Source organism: Ranitomeya variabilis, chromosome 1 (genome assembly GCF_051348905.1).
Source record: "Ranitomeya variabilis isolate aRanVar5 chromosome 1, aRanVar5.hap1, whole genome shotgun sequence".
Taxonomy (NCBI): Eukaryota; Metazoa; Chordata; class Amphibia; order Anura; family Dendrobatidae; genus Ranitomeya; species Ranitomeya variabilis.
Window position 1 is genome coordinate 973310582 of NC_135232.1, and position 20758 is coordinate 973331339.

Consider the following 20758-nt stretch of genomic DNA (forward strand, 5'->3'; position numbering starts at 1 on the left):
GTGCCTTTCGGCTAGAGACATGAGTCTTGTGGTTACGTGCATCAGAGCCCGAGAGCGGGTGCCTCCCTGGTGGTTCACGTATGCGACCGCTGTTCGGTTGTCCGATAGGACTCTCACATGATGCCCTGCCAAGTGAGGAAGTAATCTCTCTAGCGCTTTTTCTATTGCTAGGAGCTCCCACTCGTTTGAGGATAGATCTTTCTCCTCTTGAGCCCAGGGGTCTTGGACCCATAGTGTGTCTGAGTGGGCTCCCCACCCCCACGGACTGGCGTCTGTTGTGATCACCTTGGAGGCTGTGAATGTCCAGGGAACTCCTCTCGGGGATGACTATCTGTAACCACCATCTGAGAGATTGGAGCACAGAGAGTGGGAGAGTGAGCTTCTGCTCTAACTGCCCCTGAAGTTCCTGGTCGTTCTGCAGCACACACCATTGCAGTTCTCTTGCATGGAACTGGGCCCATTTTACTGCCGGTATGCAGGAGGTTAGGGATCCTAACACCGACATGGCCCTTCTTAAAGTCATTTCCAGTTTTTTTAAAGTGGTCATAATCATTTGTTTGATTTTTTCCTCTTTTCCTTCTGGGAGGCAACACTCCTGTGCCACGGAGTCTACCGTTATCCCCAGGAAATTCTGGACCATAGCTGGCTCCAGCTTGGACTTCTTGAGATTTAGTTGCCATCCCAGTGTCTGAAGAGTGTCCATCACTATCCTGACCTGTTCCTGACAGTGAGAAAAGTTCTTCCCCACTATCAGGAAGTCGTCCAGGTAGGGTATTATCAGAGTGTCTTTTTTTCTGAGATGAGCTGTGACCTCTGCTATCAGCTTTGTGAATACCCGTGGGGCTGTTGCTATCCCAAAGGGCAGAGCCTTGTACTGGAAGTGACGCAGCTGGGACCCCATCTGGACTGCCACTCTGAGAAACCGACGATCTTGTTGCCTGATTGGGACGTGATAATAAGCGTCCTTGAGGTCGAGGACGGACATGTAACACTGGGGATAGAGAAGTTTCACCGCTGATTTTATGGTCTCCATCTTGAATGATGGTATTACAAGAAATTTGTTGAGGCCTTTTAGGTTTATTATTGTCCTCCAGGAGTTGTCTGGTTTCTTTATGAGAAAAAGAGGGGAATAAAATCCTTCCCTTCTTTCCTCTATAGGAACTTCCTCCAAGACGTGTTTGTCTAGGAGTGATGTTACTTCTCCTTCCAGACTGTCTTGTTTCTCCTGAGAGGATTGTACTGGGGTCTGCATATACCTTCTTGGAGGCCAGTGGTGAAACTTTAGTTTTAGGCCTGATCCTACGATCTGCCGGATCCATATGCTGGATGAGATCCTCTCCCAGGCTGGAAGGAAGTGAGAGAGCCTCCCTCCCACCTGAGAAGGACCGTCACTGGGAGGGTTTTTTGGTGTCTCTGGGGGACTTGCCGAAATAGAAGACCTTTCCTCCCCTGGGTCGCTTGTCCAGGTTGCTCCTGTCTCGGTCTCTGTACTGCTGTCTCCGGAATTTTTGACCTCTCCGAAAGGAGCGACGAAAGGGCTGAAACGGCTGTTTCGGGAAGTTCTTCTTTTTATCCCCGGCTTTCTCCAACACCTCGTCTAAAGCCGGTCCGAAGAGGAAGTTCCCCTCACAAGGCAAAGAGCAGAGCTTCATCTTCGCCTGAGTATCTCCTGGCCAGCATTTAAGCCATACGGCACGGCGTCCTGTGTTGGCTAACGCTGCTGATTTTGCTGCCAGCCTAGCCGAGTCCGCTGATGCTTCAGCTAGAAACACCGCCGCTGCTTTCATAGTTGGTATTGCCTCCAGGATAGTTTCCCTGGGAACTTTTTTCTCTACCTGTTCCTCCAGGTTGTCTATCCAGATTTTAAGGGATCTGGCTACACAAGTGGCCGCGATGGCTGGCCTTAGTGCTCCTGCTGAGGCTTCCCAAGCTGTCTTCAGGGAACTGTCGACCTTCCTATCCAGAGGTTCTTTTAGAGAACCTAGGTCCTCGAATGGCAGGGAGGATTTCCTGGCAACTTTGGAGACCGCCACATCAATTTTTGGGGCTCTGTCCCAAGATGAGGACGCCTCCTCTTCAAAAGGGTACCTTCTTTTTAGGGAGGTAGTTAACTGGGACCTTTTTTCTGGCTTTTGCCATTCCCTTTTAATTAGATCTTGTAGCTGCTCATTAACAGGGAATGACCTCCGTTTTTTCTTTTGTAGGCCAATGAGTTCCTGGGCTGTCTTTTTGGCCTTCTCATCTACCAGCCCCATGGTAGAGCGAACAGCTTTAATAAGCCTATCCGTAGCCTCTGCTGGAAAGATGTCTTCTTCCTCTGAGCTACTATCAGAGCAGCGGGCTGTATCGGAATCCTGCTCTGACCCCGAGGAATCTCTTTGGGATCCTACTGAAGGGCTGGATCTGTGCCTAGATCTGGCATCTGTGTCAGCTGTCTGTAATGCGTTTACGGACCTAGAGACTTCGGTCTGAATCAGGGACCTTAGGCTGTCCGTAAAGGAGGGTGTTTCCTCCGCAACAGTCTGGTTGATACATTCCTGACACAGTCTTTTACCCCAAGATGTCTTTAAGGGTTTTTTACATAAGGGGCACTCCTTATTTTTAGTTTTCCCCTGACGCTTTTTGGGGACCTCCTATACTCCACCCCGCAATGTATGTAAGAAAAGAGGGGAGAGACGGAGATAAGAGAAGAGAAAAGAACAGACATTAGCGTGCTGGACTTTCTCGCAGATCACTCACCACTCGGACGCTTTCAAAGTACGGGTACCGGATCCGGAGGTTGGCTGGATTTCTCCATGTCTCCCACTGAGACTAGGGACCCCTCCTTGGCACGGCGATCCGTCCGTACGCTGTCCGAGCGGCTTCTGCTGCTGCCATGGCGGGACTGGCTCTTTTCGCTTGAGCGAGACCGCCTCTCCTGCATCTCTTGCTGTGGCATCAAATGCTCTGGTGAAAGACTCTCCATCATACACGTTAACACTTAGCAAGAGTAGTCACCTTCAACCTGGCCTGGTTTTAGTGACACAGGGCAGCGTTTCTGGCTTGTTTAAATAGATTCACTTTTTTTTTTTTTTTTTTTAATGAATCACCTGGTTGATCCTGCCTTACTGGCTGCTTCAGTGATCAGGTGTATAATCGCACCTGTCCTGAATAAATACCTGGTTGATCGTGCCTGCACCACTTCCGGTGCTTCTATGTGCAATCAATCACCTGGTTGATCCTGCCGCGCTAGCGCAATGCCTGCGCTGAATAACCGTGCCAGCGCGCACCCGGCAACCACTTCCGGTGCGCGCTTTGTAATTCACGATTCACCTGGTTGATCCTGCCTCTGCCAGAGCTCTGTGCGCGCTCCCGGACTTACTTCCGGTGCGCGCTGCTGAATTGTGCTCCAGGCGCGCGCATCACTTCCGGTGTGCGCCGCCTTTTTCGGTCCCCCTGTCCCTTAGCCCCTGAGAAAAGTTCCGAGTGCTGCGGCCGGATGTCGTGCGCATGCGCGTACCCACCGTTTTCGGCACCCGACGCCGGCCGGGACTCCAGAAGGCAGTGCCGCACACACCTCCAGCGTCAGATGTCCTCTTAGCCGGACATCGCTCCATGCCGCACTCCATGTATCAGGTACCGCCAGAAAGGGGGAAGGAGGCAAGGGTGGAGACCTGCTTCTTCACGCTCGACAGGGAGGGCCCCAAAACCCACCGAGGAGCTTACCTAGCCGGGGCACCGATGTGCCTCACGGGCTGCATGGCCACCTTTGGTCAACAGGGGGGGCACCAAAGGGTGACCCCCGTGGACAGCAGGATTTCTACTCGACAGGGGGGGGACGCCCTGCGGTCCCCGTGGAGGATCTTCACCCGGGCGTTCGCCTCGCGGGCTGTGGCCATGCTTCGCTCAGGGGGGGCATGGTATACATTGACCCCCGAGGCGACTACGGGTACCTGGTGACGGGTGCAGCAGACAGCGCCTGCCCAAATTTCACCCGACCCAGATCCCGGCATCCTCTTCAATCTTCAGACGTCATCCATCTTCATCAGACGTCTTCCATCTTGAGGGTTCCCCGTCAAGGACAGGAAACCAACTGATGTGGAGAGAGGAGCCGCCCCTTTTATCTTGAAGGTTTCCTGTCCTTGATGGGCGGATCCCCTCTCTCGTGGTGCCGTCATGTATGATGGAAAAATACCGTTAAATAGGGCCTGAGCTGTGCTTTACAATAGTGTATTTTTTGTCCCCTGATTCCCCACCTATGCTGCTGAAATACCCTACCAAAGTCGCCGTTTTCGCCTGTCAATCACGCTGGTCTGGTCAAAAGGGCGTGGTGAAATGGCTGTTTCTCCCCCACCTCTTGCTTATCTTCCCGGCGTTGGCGTAGTGTTTTGCGCATGCGCAACTGCCGAATGCACTGCGCAGCAGCAGACAAAGAGCGCGATCTGCGCTATTCACCGGCTTTTCCGTGGCGGCGGCCATCTTCCTGAGGCTGCGCGTGCGCAGATGGAGTGCTCTGCTGCCCGGGGCTTCAGGAAAATGGCCGCGGGATGCCGCGCGTGCGCACATGGAGATCGCGGCGGCCATTTTCCTGAAGCCGAGTTCGCATCTCTGCTTCAGGATAGCTGCCGCGATCTCCATCTGCGCACGCGCGGCATCCCGCGGCCATTTTCCTGAAGCCCCGGGCAGCAGAGCACTCCATCTGCGCACACGCGCCACAGCTCAGGCCCTATTTAACAGTATTTTTATCTCATACTGAAAAAACGGGGTGACAGGTTCCCTTTAATAGCTGAGGGTGGATCGCGATCCACCCGCAACTGTTCCGGGCACATGTTAGCTGTGTCGGGAAAGATGTGGGCTCACACATCACATTTTTATCTTATTTTACTCCTACTGCTTCCCTGATTTATTCTGTATTTTGTTTTTTTTGTAAATCCACTATACAGTTCTGGAGATATGGGCCTTTTTGCTTAGTGCTGCATTTATGGTCTTTACAAAGGAGTGGGGTTCATAGGATGCTATGGGGGGAGGGGTCTTTAGGCTGCTCTGCATTATTGGACTGAGTAACGCTCCTTTGGCAAAGACTATAAAGACTTGCTATATGGCAAATAATATACCCATATCTCTGGATCCATATAGAAAAACAAAACACAGAATACTTCGGGGAGAAGTGAAAATTAATCAAGATTAATTACTGCCCTGCTTTACCAGGTCCTTTAAAAAAAAAAGAAAAGAAAAAAAAAAGTGATATAAAAGCCCGCAAACTAGCCTCTGTTCACACTTCTGACCACAAGATCAATGTAAAATGCTTAAATGACTTACAAGATTAATCCAAATGGATCCACCAACTCTCTGGGGGGAAATATTCCACTATGACTTTATGGTGTGAACAGAACCTTACTCACATTTATCAGAATTACATTGAGCATAGTTTGAAAAGATGACAGCCACTGACATACTCCGAGGCATCTCAGAAACTATCGAGCAGATCTCATTGATCTCTCCACTCTTAGGACTTGTTCAATACACTGTCTGAACATGTCTGTACTGTTACTGCAAAAAAGGAACATTCCATCTAACAGTTTTAATATAGCATGGACTTAAGTAAGTAAAAAAAAAAAAAAAAAAAATCTATGAACACATCCACAAAGAAATTAAACGTTAAATGGTTAAAGTGTACCTGGAACTTTTGGCAAATGATGATTTTCTTTGAGAAACCATGGTTAGTTAGAGATTTATTTTTTTTTTTACTTATGTTCATGTTTTTTTTGTTTTGTTTTTTTACAAACTGTTCTAATTTTGGATGAAACTTTTGTAGTGAAGTCTAACCCCATCTATGATCCCATAATGCTATAAGGCGACACCAAGAAGGTCAAACATGACTACTGCTTAATATATGTGGTAGGTGTAAGCTGCATTCACTTTCATTATTGCTGGCTTTATCAGATTGTAGTCACATTTGATAACAAAGCAAAACTATCATTTCTTCCAAGTGAAGGACGGACACCCCTTGGTAGGATCCAAGATACCCTATTATAAATTAATGGAACAATTGGGCACCATTGTCCATCATGAGACACCACCATCACATCCTTAATACTATTTTTTTGCTCCTATGATGGAACAAAAGAACAGAATTCACAATAGAGATGTGATGTCAGCCCAAGGTAGCCCTAATATTTCATAAAGGAATCTGCCAGCAGGTTTTTATGTAGTTAGAAGATAGCATGAGGTAAGGGTTAAAAGGTTTTGTTTGCTTACGAAGAATGTGTCAGCACTAGGAGCTTATCATTGCTGTGACTAGCCGGCCACATGAGCCCTAGTCCGACTCCGCTCCCTCCCGTGATAAGCAGCTCACTGTCTATAGCCATTGAACATACAGAGCCTGGTGTGGGCGGGGTTAGCTTCCTCAGCTCTGCTTCATAATCAATCTAAAATCTCTCTGTCAGAATGGCTGCACCAAGTAATCCAAGTGATACATTGCTGGAGTCAGGGTCTCTTTGCCTATATCAGGCTGCTCTCAGATGAGGAAAAAAAACCTGCTCACAGATTCCATTTAACACTTGAATAACGGGATTAAATCAGCATGGATGGATACCTGTTATAATCTGGGGCTCAGCAGACTGGCATCGCACTGTTGCCACAGCGTTGGTGTGTCCCACAAGTGTATGTACACCGGCTTTTGTCCTTATATCCCAGATCTATGGAAAAATAAAAATGTAAGTATGAAACCTCACTGAGTCATTGGCAGATGCCAGACGCCTGCTCTGTCATTACTTACCCGGGACGTAGAATCCCTGCTGCAGGTCACCAGCACATCAATGGTGGGATGCAAGTCTAAACCATAGACTGCGCTTAAATGACCATGGTAATGCCTTATGACCTGGGGAACCAAGAACAGCATATTCAAGCTTGTATTGAATCCAAAGTGTTATTCTCTCCATGGCTGTATGTATGAACTGCATACACATCACAAGAGATCACGCAGAGTTAAAAGAAGATATCATTGAGACTTGTAAAGGAATGCACAAACCAACCGCACAGACTGTTCCACAGATCACGCAAGGTATTTTCACGTGCAATAGCTAGCAATAAGGCCAAGGAAAATAGACAATTTAGTAGAACTCATATGGATAAAAACAGAAAACATTGTAAGACATAAGTGATGACCAGGACTTGCCCTGGGAAGTCAGGCATACCTTATTATATTCCAGATCCCAGCATTTCACCTGCTTGTCCTCGCCACAAGAAAACAAATATGGGCTCCTGGCACTCACAATCACTCCCCGGACAGTGCTTATGTGTCCTGTCAAGGACAGCTTTAATTTACCACTTGCCAGATCCCAGATCTCGAGAGAAGGGAGAAATGAAGTGAAACTTAGAGAAGCAGACCATTAATACTGCATGACACAAATACTCGCCATAAAGCAAGAACCTTATTAAAACGATGGCATGAAAATCACGCTGGAGCTGTGCTTCGTATTAGAAGATTTCCCTTGGGTCCAGTAACCGGCACAGAAACCAAAGGATCTCTGATGTCAGACAACCCAGAGACTGCTAGAGCAAAGGAACGTGAAGCTGGACACGAAATGTCCAAGACCTCTTTCCCCAACTCAGAGTTCCCAGAAGTGTCCTGTCGTGTGACCACAGGCGCGGCACGTGCAATCTGAGGGAATGGGAATTTATGATTCAGTCACACATTGCTCTTTTTACGGTTACATGAGCTCATTGGTATCGATGTGGGAAAGACGGCAGAGTATCCAAGAGCAGAAAAAACGGCTCCATAGATCTCTTAAAGGGATGATCATTGGAACAGAATAGTTTTCTAAATGCCTCAGAAACAAAGGATACTCGCCCTCATCAATCCCCTACACTCTTCCCATCCCAGAACCGGAACATATCGGTCTGTGCTTCCTAATCCTGTCCTTGACACACAAAAATGCCTGATGACACAGGCAATATTCTCATTATTTAGTGTGTAAGGTATGGGATCAGTAAAGCACAGAACAGCAGGTACTGGGTAAGCACTGGTGAGAGGTACAAGGGATCGGTGACAAAACATCACTTCCTGTACATTTTTTTTTCCAATTACAGTAGTTTACGACATTTAAAAGTATATTCATTCCATGGAACATTCCTTTAAGGCCTCTTTCACACTTCACAAATGTTTCTGATGGATCCGTTTTTTTCTCATAGACTTGCATTAGCGACAGATCGTCACACGTCGCATCCGTAGTGTTTTGGCGGTCCATCATCTGGAAAAAAACGTTCAATGTAACGTTTTTTGTCTGCGTCGGGAAAACGTGTCGCGACAGATCCTGCGGCATACGTCGTTGACTAGAATGAAAGCCTATGGGCGCAGGATTCGTTGTGACACGTCATATGACGGAATGCAGCGCTGGAATCAGTTTTTTTACACTGAGCATGCCTGGAAGGATTTCTATTCCTTTAATTTAACCCATTTTTCCTGCAGCTGCTGCATCGACGGATCCATCAAAAAACAGGATCCAGTGCATCCGTTTTTTACAATCTGCACAGGATCTGTCTTTTCAACACTTTGATGGATTGTGACTGATTCTAAAAGACGGAAGTGTGAAAGAGGCCTAAGCCCCCGGCCTCTGATCAAGCAACATTCCTAGGACCGACACTAAGCAGTGGTTTTAGCCATCCCCAAATCCATGCTGTCCTAACAGAGGGCAGGATAAAGGGACATATACTGTGATTAAAGCAGTGCAGCACCAGGTCCATATACTGTGATTACAGCAGTGTGGCACTAGGTTCATATACTGTGATTACAGCAGTGCGGCACCAGGTCCATATACTGTGATTACAGCAGTGTGGCATCAGGTCCATATACTGTGATCACAGCAGTGTGGCACCAGGTCCATATAGTGTGATTACAGCAGTGCAGCACCAGGTCAATATACTGTGATCACAGCAGTGCGCGGCACCAGGTCCATATAGTGTGATTACAGCAGTGCAGCATCAGGTCCATATACTGTGATCACAGCAGTGCGGCACCAGGTCCATATACTGTGATCACAGCAGTGCGGCACCAGATCCATATACTGTGATCACAGCAGTGCGGCACCAGGTCCATATAGTGTGATTACAGCAGTGCAGCATCAGGTCCATATACTGTGATCACAGCAGTGTGGCACCAGGTTCATATACTGTGATCACAGCAGTGTGGCACCAGATCCATATACTGTGATCACAGCAGTGCGCGGCACCAGGTCCATATAGTGTGATTACAGCAGTGCAGCACCAGGTTCATATACTGTGATTACAGCAGTGCGGCACCAGGTCCATATACTGTGATCACAGCAGTGCGGCACCAGGTCCATATACTGTGATCACAGCAGTGCGGCACCAGGTACCAGGTCCATATACTGTGATCACAGCAGTGCGGCACCAGGTCCATATACTGTGATCACAGCAGTGCGGCACCAGGTCCATATACTGTGATCACAGCAGTGCAGCACCAGGTCCATATACTGTAATTAAAGCAGTGTGGCCCCAGATCCATATACTGTAATTACAGCAGTGCGGCACCAGGTCCATATACTGTGATTACAGCAGTGTGGCCCCAGATCCATATACTGTAATTACAGCAGTGTGGCCCCAGGTCCATATACTGTGATCACAGCAGTGCGGCACCAGGTCCATATACTATACATATGATTATAGCAGTGAAATCAACTGCAAATTTTGTATTTTTTTCCTGTTTTTCATTACATTGTATGGTAAAGTTATTGGTGTTAATCAAAGCTACAATTTGTCCTATGAAAAACACGCCCTCGCATGACTAAAAAAAAAGCTCCAAAGGGAGGAAAAGAGAAAAACACAAAAACAAGAAATATCTTAGTCATTAAAGTTATCCAGGTAACATGCAAGAAGAAAAAAACCAAAAAAACAAAAAAAAAAAAAAAAAGAAAAGGACATACACTTCTAAAAGGGAAGGAAGCAGAGCGCTATGTCGTATAATTATGTAAAGGACGAGTTTTGGGTTCAGAGAGGACTTTAGATTTCAGCAATTTACTCTGCATTTTATTGCTTTCAGCTTCTAAATATCCCAACATGGAAAAGAAAATTGTTTTTACTCCACTGCACTAAAAAGCTGCTGAAGCTGGCAGGAAGAAAATGACAAAGACCCGACAGGAGCACTGAAAATTATACCCTTAAGCACTCTGAATCACAAAGGAAAAGCTTCCTTAGCTAAGTCTTCTTACCTTAATTGTTCTATCTGCTGAGCCTGTGACAAACCACTGGTTCCCAGGTTCCACCGCTATGCAACGCACCCACCCGAGATGACCACTGATGACCTGCGAGAACGCACAGCACACTTAGAATGCAGAAAGGGATGAAAGGCGCATTATGTCTGGAGAGCATAACACTAAGCTTCACTCTCAGGAGACCTACACAACATGCAAGACAGAAAATCACAACTAAGGCCATGCTCACACTAGGCATTTTTTCAGTGTTTTCCTTGGATTTTCTTGCTTTTTTTTGCTGTGTTTTGTCATGGTATATTTGTCTCTTGTGCTTGCTGGTAAAGTTTAGTGCAAAAAAACCCAAAAACATCTCATTCAACTTAATCAGGTTTTGGCACAAAATATGCTGCAAAATCTGATACCTGCGTTTTTTTGTGTGCGGATTTTCAGCGTTTTTTCACCACAAATTACTTTCAATGGGTAAAAACTGCTGAAAGAAGTGACATGCTCTATTGTGAAAAAACCAAGCAAAGCACAAAATACGGATTTATTATTGTCATTTATATAGCACCATTAATTCCATGGTACTGGTACTGATGGAAAAAAAACCCAAGCTGTGTACATGAAACTTCTGAAATCTCAAAATTTGCTGGTGCTGTAAAACGCAGTGGAAAACTGGCATAAAAACCTCATTAAAATGCCTAGTGTGAACACAGCCACACAAAAGAACTATTGCTATAGGATACAATTTATGGCACAGTGAAAAATAACCTGCAAGGTTAGTGCTGTAAAAGATAAGCCGCACACGTGGATGAATGAAATGTGATCAATACTAAAGAGTGAAAAGTAAGACTCACTCTGTAAAGCTTCCAAGGTGGATGCCACTGTGGTTTTGGCATGGTTGGGGCTTTCTTTGCCATTAACGAAGAGTTCTTCATTCCACCAGACTCCAAGGAAGCCTAAAACAAGAAAATCTAACTTGTTGGGTAGAGACATTGGAAGAGGTGAGAATTCCCCATCACTGAAGGTGGTGAGGGCCTGTTTGACCATTATTAACCCCTTCATGACCCAGCCTATTTTGACCTTAATGACCTTGCCGTTTTTTGCAATTCTGACCAGTGTCCCTTTATGAGGTAATAACTCAGGAACGCTTCAACGGATCCTAGCGGTTTTGAGACTGTTTTTTCGTGACATATTGGGCTTCATGTTAGTGGTAAATTTAGGTCGATAATTTTTGCGTTTATTTGTAAAAAAAATGGAAATTTGACCAAAATTTTGAAAATTTCGCAATTTTCAAATTTTGAATTTTTATTCTGTTAAACGAGAGTTATGTGACATAAAACAATTAATAAATAACATTACCCACATGTCTACTTTACAACAGCACAATTTTGGAAACAATTTTTTTTTGCTAGGAAGTTATAAGGGTTAAAATTTGACCAGCGATTTCTCATTTTTACAACAAAATTTACCAAACCATTTTTTTTTAGGGACCACCTCACATTTGAAGTCAGTTTGAGGGGTCTATATGGCTGAAAATACCCAAAAGTTACACCATTCTAAAAACTGCACCCCTCAAGGTACTCAAAACCACATTCAAGAAGTTTATTAACCCTTCAGGTGCTTCACAGCAGCAGAAGCAACATGGAAGGAAAAAATGAACATTTAACTTTTTAGTTACAAAAATGATCTTTTAGCAACAATTTTTTTATTTTCCCAAAGGTAAAAAGAGAAACTGGACCCAAAAAGTTATTGTACAATTTGTCCTGAGTACGCCGATACCCCATATGTGGGGGGAATCACTGTTTGGGCACACGACAGGGCTCGGAAGGGAAAGAGCGCCATTTGACTTTTTCAATGAAAAATTGGCTCCAATCTTTAGCGGACACCATGTCACGTTTGGAGAGCTCCTGTGTGCCTAAATATTGGAGCTCCCCCACAAGTGACCTAATTTTGGAAACTAGACCCCCCAAGGAACTTATCTAGATGCATAGTGAGCACTTTGAACCCCCAAGTGCTTCACAAATTGATCCGTAAAAATGAAAAAGTACTTTTTTTTCACAAAAAATTTCTTTTAGCCTCAATTTGTTCATTTCCACATGGGCAACAGGATGAAATGGATCCTAAAATGTGTTGGGCAATTTCTCCTGAGTACACCGATACCTCATATGTGGTTACAAACCACTGTTTGGGCACACGGCAGGGCTCGGAAGGGAAGGAGCTCCATTTGACTTTTGAATGAAAAATTAGCTCCAATCGTTAGCTGACACCATGTCACGTTTGGAGAGCCCCTGTGTGCCTAAACATTGGAGCTCCCACACAAGTGACCCCATTTTGGAAACTAGACCCCCCAAGGAACTTATCTAGAAGCATAGTGAGCACTTTCAACCCCAAGGTGCTTCACAAATTGATCTGTAAAAATGAAATAGTACTTTTTATTTTTTTTTTTTTTCACAAAAAATTTATTTTAGCCTCAATTTGTTCATTTCCACATGGGCAGCAGGATAAAATGGATTCTAAAATTTATTGGGAAATTTCTGTTGAGTACACTGATACCTCACATGTGGGGGTAAACCACTGTTTGGGCACACGGCAGGGCTCAGAAGGAAAGGAGCGCCATTTGACTTTTTGAATGAAAAATTAGCTCCAATCGTTAGCGGACACCATGTCGCGTTTGGAGAGCCCCTGTGTGCCCTGTGTCCCTCACATGTGACCCCATTTTGGAAACTAGATCTCCCATGGAACTAATCTAGATGTGCGGTGACCACTTTAAACCCCCAAGTGCTTCACATAAGTTTATAACGCAGAGCCGTGAAAATAAAAAATAATTTTTCTTTTCTCAAAAATGATTTTTTAGCCCACAATTTTTTATTTTCCCAAGGGTAACAGGAGAAATTGGACCCCAAAAGTTGTTGTCCAGTTTCTCCTGAGGACGCCGATACCGCATATGTGGGGGTAAACCACTGTTTTGGCACACGTCGGGGTTCGGAAGGGAAGTAGTAGTGACGTTTTGAAATGCAGACTTTGATGGAATGCTCTGCGGGCGTCAGGTTGCGTTTGCAGAGCCCCTGATGTGCCTAAACAGTAGGAACTCCCCACAAGTGACTCCATTTTGGAAACTAGACCCCCAAGGGAACTTATTTAGATGTGTGGTGAGCACTTTGAACCCCCAAGTGCTTCACAGAAGTTTATAACGCAGAGCCGTGAAAATAATAAATGTGTTTCCTTTCCTCAAAAATATTTTTTTAGCCCAGAATTTTTTATTTTTGCAAGGGTAACAGGAGAAATTTGACCCCAATAGTTGTTGTCCAGTTTCTCCTGAGTACGCTGATACCCCATATGTGGAGATAAACCACTGTTTGGGCACATGCCGGGGCTCGGAAGGGAAGTAGTGACGTTTTGGAATGCAGACTTTGATGGAATGGTCTGCGGGCATCATGTTATGTTTGCAGAGCCCCTGATGTACCTAAACAGTAGAAACCCCCCACAAGTGACCCTATTTTGGAAACTAGACCCCCAAAGGAACTTATCTAGATATGTGGTGAGCACTTTGAACCCCCAAGTGCTTCACAGAAGTTTACAACGCAGAGCCGTGAAAATATAAAATAATTTTTATTTCCTCAAATATGATGTTTTAGCAAGCAATTTTTTATTTTCACAAGGGTAACAGGAGAAATTGGACCCCAATAATTGTTGCCCAGTTTGTCCTGAGTATGCTGGTACCCCATATGTGGGGGAAAACTACTGTTTGGGCGCACGTTGGGGCTCGGAAGGGCGGGAGCACCATTTGACTTTTTGAACGCAAGATTGGCTGGAATCAATGGTGGCGCCATGTTGCGTTTGGAGACCCCTGATGTGCCTAAAAAGTGGAAACCCCTCAATTCTAACTCCAACACTAACCCCAACACACCCCTAACCCTAATCCCAACTCTAGCCATAACCCTAACCACAACCCTAACCCCAACACACCCCTAACCACAACCCTAACCCCAACACACCCCTAACCCTAATCCTAACCCTAATTCCAACCCTAACCACAACCCTAACCCCAACACACCCATAACCATAACCCTAACCACAAGCCTAATCTTAACCCTATTTCCAACCCTAGCCCTAATTCCAACCCTAACCCTAAGGCTATGTGCCCACGTTGCGGATTCGTGTGAGATTTTTCCGCACCATTTTTGAAAAATCCGCAGGTAAAAGGCAATGCGTTTTACCTGCGGATTTACTGCGGATTTCCAGTGTTTTTTGTGCGGATTTCACCTGCGGATTATTATTGAGGAACAGGTGTAAAACGCTGCGTAATCCGCACAAAGAATTGACATGCTGCGGAAAATACAACGCAGCGTTCCCGCGCTGTATTTTCCGCACCATGGGCACAGCGGATTTGGTTTTCCATAGGTTTAAATGGAACTGTAAACCTGATGGAACACTGCTACGAATCCACAGCGGCCAATCCACTGCGGATACGCAGCCAAATCCGCACCGTGTGCACATAGCCTAATTCTAAGGCTATGTGCACACGCTGCGGAAAACGCTGTGGATCTGCAGTGTTTCCGCAGCTTCCCGTGAGTTTATAGTTCAATGTAAACCTATGGGAAACAAAAAACGCTGTGCCCATGCTGCGGAAAAAAATGCACGGAAACGCAGCGGTTTACATTCTGGAGCATGTCACTTCTTTCTGTGGATTCCGCAGCGGTTTTACACCTGCTCCAATAGAAAACCGCAGTTGTAAAACCGCAGTGAAATCCGGAGAAAAACCACGGTGAATCCGCGATAAATCCGCAGCGGTTTTGCACTGCGGATTTAACAAATCCGCTGCGGAAAAATCCGCAGAGGACCAGAATACGTGTGCACATACCCTAACCCTAGTTCTAACCCTAACCCTAGTTCTAACCCTAGTTCTAACCCTAACCCTAGTTCTAACCCTAACCCTAGTTCTAACCCTAACCCTAGTTCTAACCCTAACCCCTAGTTCTAACCCTAATCCCTAGTTCTAACCCTAACTCCTAGTTCTAACCCTAACCCTAGTTCTAACCCTAACCCTAGTTCTAACCCTAACCCTAGTTCTAACCCTAACCCTAGTTCTAACCCTAACCCTAGTTCTAACCCTAACCCTAGTTCTAACCCTAACCCTAGTTCTAACTTTAGTGGGGGAAAAAATAAAAAAAAATATTTTCTTTATTTTATTGTTGTCCCTACCTATGGGGGTGATAAAAGGGGGGGTTCATTTACTATTTTTTTTATTTTGATCACTGTGATAAAACCTATCACAGTGATCAAAATGTACATCGAACGAATCTGCCGGCCGATTCGGCGGGCGCACTGCGCATGCGCCCGCCATTTTGGGAGATGGCGGCGCCCAGGGAGAAGACGGATGGACACCGGGAAGCTCGGTAAGTATGAAGGGGGGGAGATCGGAGCACCGGGGGTGGATCGGAGCACAGGGGGGGTGGATCGCAGCACGGGGGGAGCAGACAGGAGGACGGAGGGGAGCGGACCACCGAACGGAGGACTGGGGAGTAGATTGGGGGCGGTGGGGGGGCAGACCAGTATTTCCAGCCATGGCCGATGATATTGCAGCATCGGCCATGGCTGGATTGCAATATTTCACCAGTTTTTTAGGTGAAATATTACAAATTGCTCTGATTGGCTGTTGCACTTTTAACAGCCAATCAGAGCGATCGTAGCCACGGGGGGGGGCGGGGGGGGGGGGGTTTTGCAGAAGCGGCGCTCTGCTGGCCGCGACGCTCTGCTGTCCGCGGCTTCAGGAAAATGGCCGTGGGATGCCGCGCGTGCGCAGATGGATATCGCGGCGGCCATTTTCCTGAAGCCGCGGCCAGCAGAGCGCCGCTTCTGCGCACGCGCGGCTAAAGGAAGATGGCCGCGCCCACCGATCACCAATGAAATAACGAACAGCGCGCTCTTTTAAATCCCCTGGCAGAGGATTCTGGACCTAGGGCATGCGCACACCACTACGCCACCAACGGAAAACTACGCAAAATCTGGGGGAAGACAACACGCCCTTTTGACCAGACCAGCCTGATTGACAGGCGAAAACGACTACTTTGGTAACGTATTTCGGCAGCATAGGTGGGGAATCGGGGTCCACAAACTACACTATTGTAATGCTCAGCTCAGGCCCTATTTAACAGTATTTTTATCTCATACCGAAAAAACGGGGTGACAGGTTCCCTTTAATAACAAAAAAGGCCTTTCATTATGAAAAAAAAAAAAAAAAAATCGGATAAAGTGAGCTCACCATTGACAAGCCGGGGGGATGTGAACGCTCAGGATGCCCAGCCTGTCTATAAATATCTCCAATACCAGGAGCCGTGCGATGAGCGTCCATTCTGGTGATAGATGAAAAATGCAGATTACTATTATATCGAGAATATCCTTTATACAGATATAAGTAATATTCACTTACATCTGTGTTACAAATTAATAAAATAAATAAAAACTACAACCCCGCATGTGAAGTTATAGAAAAACCTACAGAAGTGTGTTCTGTATAGTAGTTACCTTGCCTGTGACGGTGGAAGTGCCAGTGCCAAAGATTGTGCTGCCGATTCACTTGGCATCCTTTGGATCTGGGTGTCCGCTGTCAGAGCCACTCCTAGAAAATAAAGGTTATAAAGGGGTTGGATCCTCGTCATAAATAGGTAAAGTTGTAAAGGCAAAAAAAGCGCTACTTTGCAATTTACATCTTATTAACAATGATTTGTCTGTGCTCAAAAATAGAAGGATTTTTAATGTTATGATTTAGTGCTCGCCGTCTAGGTCACCAACCAGCACACATGCAAGGGCTGCTCTAAAGCTGGCAGGATCCTTTAGTGTCCCTGAGCTCCTCCCAGGCTGCAGAGGAAAGCGGTCTCTGCTTATATCATGGGATTGCGCTCACTATGGGCAGCACCGGGACAATGAAATTGTGAACCCCTGAATAATTAACAGTTTAGACCAGACTTCCGGCAAGCAGGAGATTGGGAGGCAGAGGAGCCTCTTTAACTTCAGATTTTTTTTTTTTATCATACAGAAGAAAATAAATGTATTGATGTAATTTTGTTGTAATTGTACTGGCATGGAGAAACATGTTGCCAGGTCACTTTAACCACACAATTAGTGCTGTAAAAACAAAACCCAAAGACTATTACAGAACTACGCTTTTAGTTTCTTGACCATTTCACCACATTTGGATATTTTCCTGTTTTATACGTACATTGCATAGCAAAATTGTGTTACTCAAAACGACAACTCATCCCAGTGAAAAGCAGATCCTCTCAAAGCTACGGCGGTACAAAAATAAGCATCACGGCTCATGAAAGGGGAGGATGAAAAGTTGAAATCATAAAAAAGAAAAAAAAAAATGTCTGGGGTCCTTACTAGGTTAAATGGAATCTGATATTAGATCCAAGCTGCCAGAGCCACAATGTATATGAGCCCAGCCACGTAACTGCAGCCACGTATGTATTTCTTTTAAACGCTGAGGTGGTTAAAAGAAAACATCTAGTTTTCAGAGCTCCCTTGTAATGATCTGTGCAACTATGCCTATTGTAAATGATCAGGATGAATTCAGGCAGGATCAACCCACTTTTACATAACAGGTCTTTGGTCCTGGCTCATAGAATAGGGTTGTTCGACAACACTTCAAATAACAAATGTTTCATATACTGTACCTGGTCCTGAAGGGTATGGGTGCGTTCCAGTTACAAAGTATTCAGATTCAAGACCTATATGAAAAAAAAAAAAAAAAAAAAAAAGCATCGTTTTTAATTTCTTATTTCTCTTCTCTGTTGTGGACATATTAGCCTTTAAAGTTTAGGTTGCAATTTATGTGAAGTCCAAGATGGCGTTACCGGACACTTCTCTGGGGGCATGTATCTTGTCCCATGCATGACGTTGACCAATCATAAGCAAGAGCAGTCACAGAAGGATGGTCAGAAGAACATTCTTTTTGCTGTGAGATGCAATGATAAACGGAACGGCTCTTAGCCTTGAGCTCTGCAGCTACTGTGTAGTTTATGGCAGAGTTAAAGGGAACCTGTCACCCCCCCAGGGCGTTTTTAAGTAAAAGCCACCTTCAGCAGCACTAAGGCTGCATTCTGTGAAGGTGGCTCTTATGTTTAGCATCCCTAGGAATGCTGAATTACCGTATATACTCGAGTATAAGCCGACCCCCCTAATTTTGCCACAAAAAACTGGGAAAACTTAATGACTCGAATATAAGCCTAAGGTGGGAAATTACAGCAGCTACTGATAAATGTCAAAAATAAAAATAGATACCAATAAAAGTAAAATTGAGACATCAGTAGGTTAAGTGTTTTTGAATATCCATATTGAATCAGGAGCCCCATAAGATGCTCCATACAGTTTATGATGGCCCCATAAGATGCTCCATAGACACATTTGCCCCATATAATGCTGCACAAATGCGGATTATGGCCCCATAGAGATATTTGCCCCATATAACGCTGTACATGGCCCCATAAGATGCTCCATAGAGATACTTGCCCCATATAATGCTGCACAAACGTTGATTATGACCCCATAAGATGCTCCATAGAGACATTTGCCCCCATACAATGCTGCACAAATGCCGATTATGGCCCCATAAGATGCTCCATACAGACATTTGCCCCATATAATGCTCCAAAAATGCTGATTATGGCCCCATAAGATGCTCCATAGAAATATTTGACCCATATAATGCTGCACATGGCCCCATAAGATGCTCCATAGAAATATTTGCCCCATAGAACGCTGGACATGTCCCCATAAGATGATATTTGCCCCCATATAATGCTGCACATGGCCCCATATGATGGTCCATAGAAATATTTGCCCCATATGCTATTGCTGTGATAAAAAAAAAAAAAAAAAAACACATACTCACCTCTCGTCGCTCAAGCCCCCGGCACTTGCTATACTCACCTTTCCCGTTCCACCGCTGAGCGCCGCTGTGTCTTCCGCGTCCTCTGCACTGACTGTTCAGGCAGAGGGCGGCGCGCACACTAATCGCGTCATTGCGCCCTCTGACCTGAGCATCACTGCAGAGGGCGCAGAAGACAGAGCGGCGCCGAGGGCGGAATGCGGGACAGGTGAATATGCCCCCGTTATACTCACCTGCTCCTGGCGCTGTCCTTGCGGGTCCCTGGTTCTCCAGGCACTGACAGCTTCTTCCTGTATTGAGCGATCACATGGTACCGCTCATTACAGTAATGAATATGCGGCTCCACCCCTATGGGAGTCTATATTCATTACTGTAATGAGCGGTACCATGTGACCGCTCAATACAGGAAGAAGCTGTCAGTGCCCGGAGAACCAGGGACATGCAGGGACCGCGCCAGGAGCAGGTGAGTATTATTTGACAGCTGCTGCTCCCCCTTCCCTGCCGACCCCTGGGAATAATTCGAGTATAAGCCAAGAGGGGCAATTTCAGCCTAAAAAAACGGGCTGAAATCTCGGCTTATACTCGAGTATATACGGTAATCACTTTTAGAAATTTGGCGCCATACCTCTATTGAATCTGGGAGGTATGATTTCTCCCTGACTCAAGCGCCTCGCGAGACTTCGGCACTATCTTCAATGGAGCATGGTGACCCACTCCACTGCGCAGGCACCAGATTCATAACACACTGCGGGGCGGAATCTGGGGCATCGCCTACAAGACAGTGGCATTTAACTCACGCTTACAGGAAGCGTGTCACTGGCTCTGCCCATCGGTGACCCAGTCACATGATCGCGGGTCACCGATGGGTTGGCATGACAACCAGAGTTCTGCAGCAGACCTCTGTGGTTATCATTGCCAGATCGCTATGAGCGCCCCGTGGTCAGCGCTCAAAGCAAGTGAACATTTCTGCTATACACAGGCAATCGGTGGGTGGCAAAGGCGATCAAAGTACTGCAGCTTCTAGTCTCCCAGACTACTATTGAAGCATGCCAAAAGTAATTTAAAAAAAATTTTTTTTTTAAACTATTAACCCCTTTCTGACCTCGGACGGGATAGTACGTCCGAGGTCTGATCCCCTGCTTTGATGTGGGCTCCGGCGGTGAGCCCACATCAAAGCCGCAACATGTCAGCTGTTTTGAACAGCTGACATGTGCGTGCAATAGCAGCGAGTGGAATGGTGACCTACCCGCCACTATTAACTAGTTAAATGCCGCTGTCAAACGTTCACAGCGGCATTTAACTATCGCTTCCGGCCACGAGGCCGGAAATGCCCACATCGCCGACACCCGTCACATGATCGGGGGTCAGCGTTGCGTCAGGATAGTAACCATAGAGGTCTTTGAGACCTCTAGGGTTACTGATGCCGGTTTTGCTGTGAGCGCCACCCTGTGGTCGGCGTTCATAGCAAGCCTGTAATTCAGCTGCATAGGAGCGATCTGATGATCGCTCCTATGTAGCTGAGCCGATCCAGTTGTGCCAGCTTCTAGCCTCCCATGGAGGCTATTGAAGCATGGCAAAAGAAAAAGTAAAAAAATGTTTAAAAAAAAATATGAAAAATAAAAAAATATAAAAAGTTTAAATCACCCCCCTTTCTCCCCATTCAAAATAAAACAAT

General features: G+C 45.9%; 1 protein-coding gene across 1 annotated transcript in view; it reads right to left on the reverse strand.

Moving 5' to 3' along the window:
• The window catches only part of PLRG1 (pleiotropic regulator 1), an 80084-nt gene that overhangs the window by 20939 nt on the left and 38387 nt on the right, over positions 1 to 20758 (reverse strand). Inside the window, exons 4-11 of the mRNA XM_077279370.1 lie at positions 17870 to 17923; positions 16719 to 16812; positions 16456 to 16546; positions 11048 to 11149; positions 10209 to 10301; positions 7176 to 7325; positions 6758 to 6859; positions 6575 to 6677 (exon numbers count right to left, since the gene is read on the reverse strand). Of these exons, the coding sequence (XP_077135485.1) occupies positions 6575 to 6677; positions 6758 to 6859; positions 7176 to 7325; positions 10209 to 10301; positions 11048 to 11149; positions 16456 to 16546; positions 16719 to 16812; positions 17870 to 17923 (789 nt within the window). The remainder of the gene's footprint in view (positions 1 to 6574; positions 6678 to 6757; positions 6860 to 7175; positions 7326 to 10208; positions 10302 to 11047; positions 11150 to 16455; positions 16547 to 16718; positions 16813 to 17869; positions 17924 to 20758) is intronic.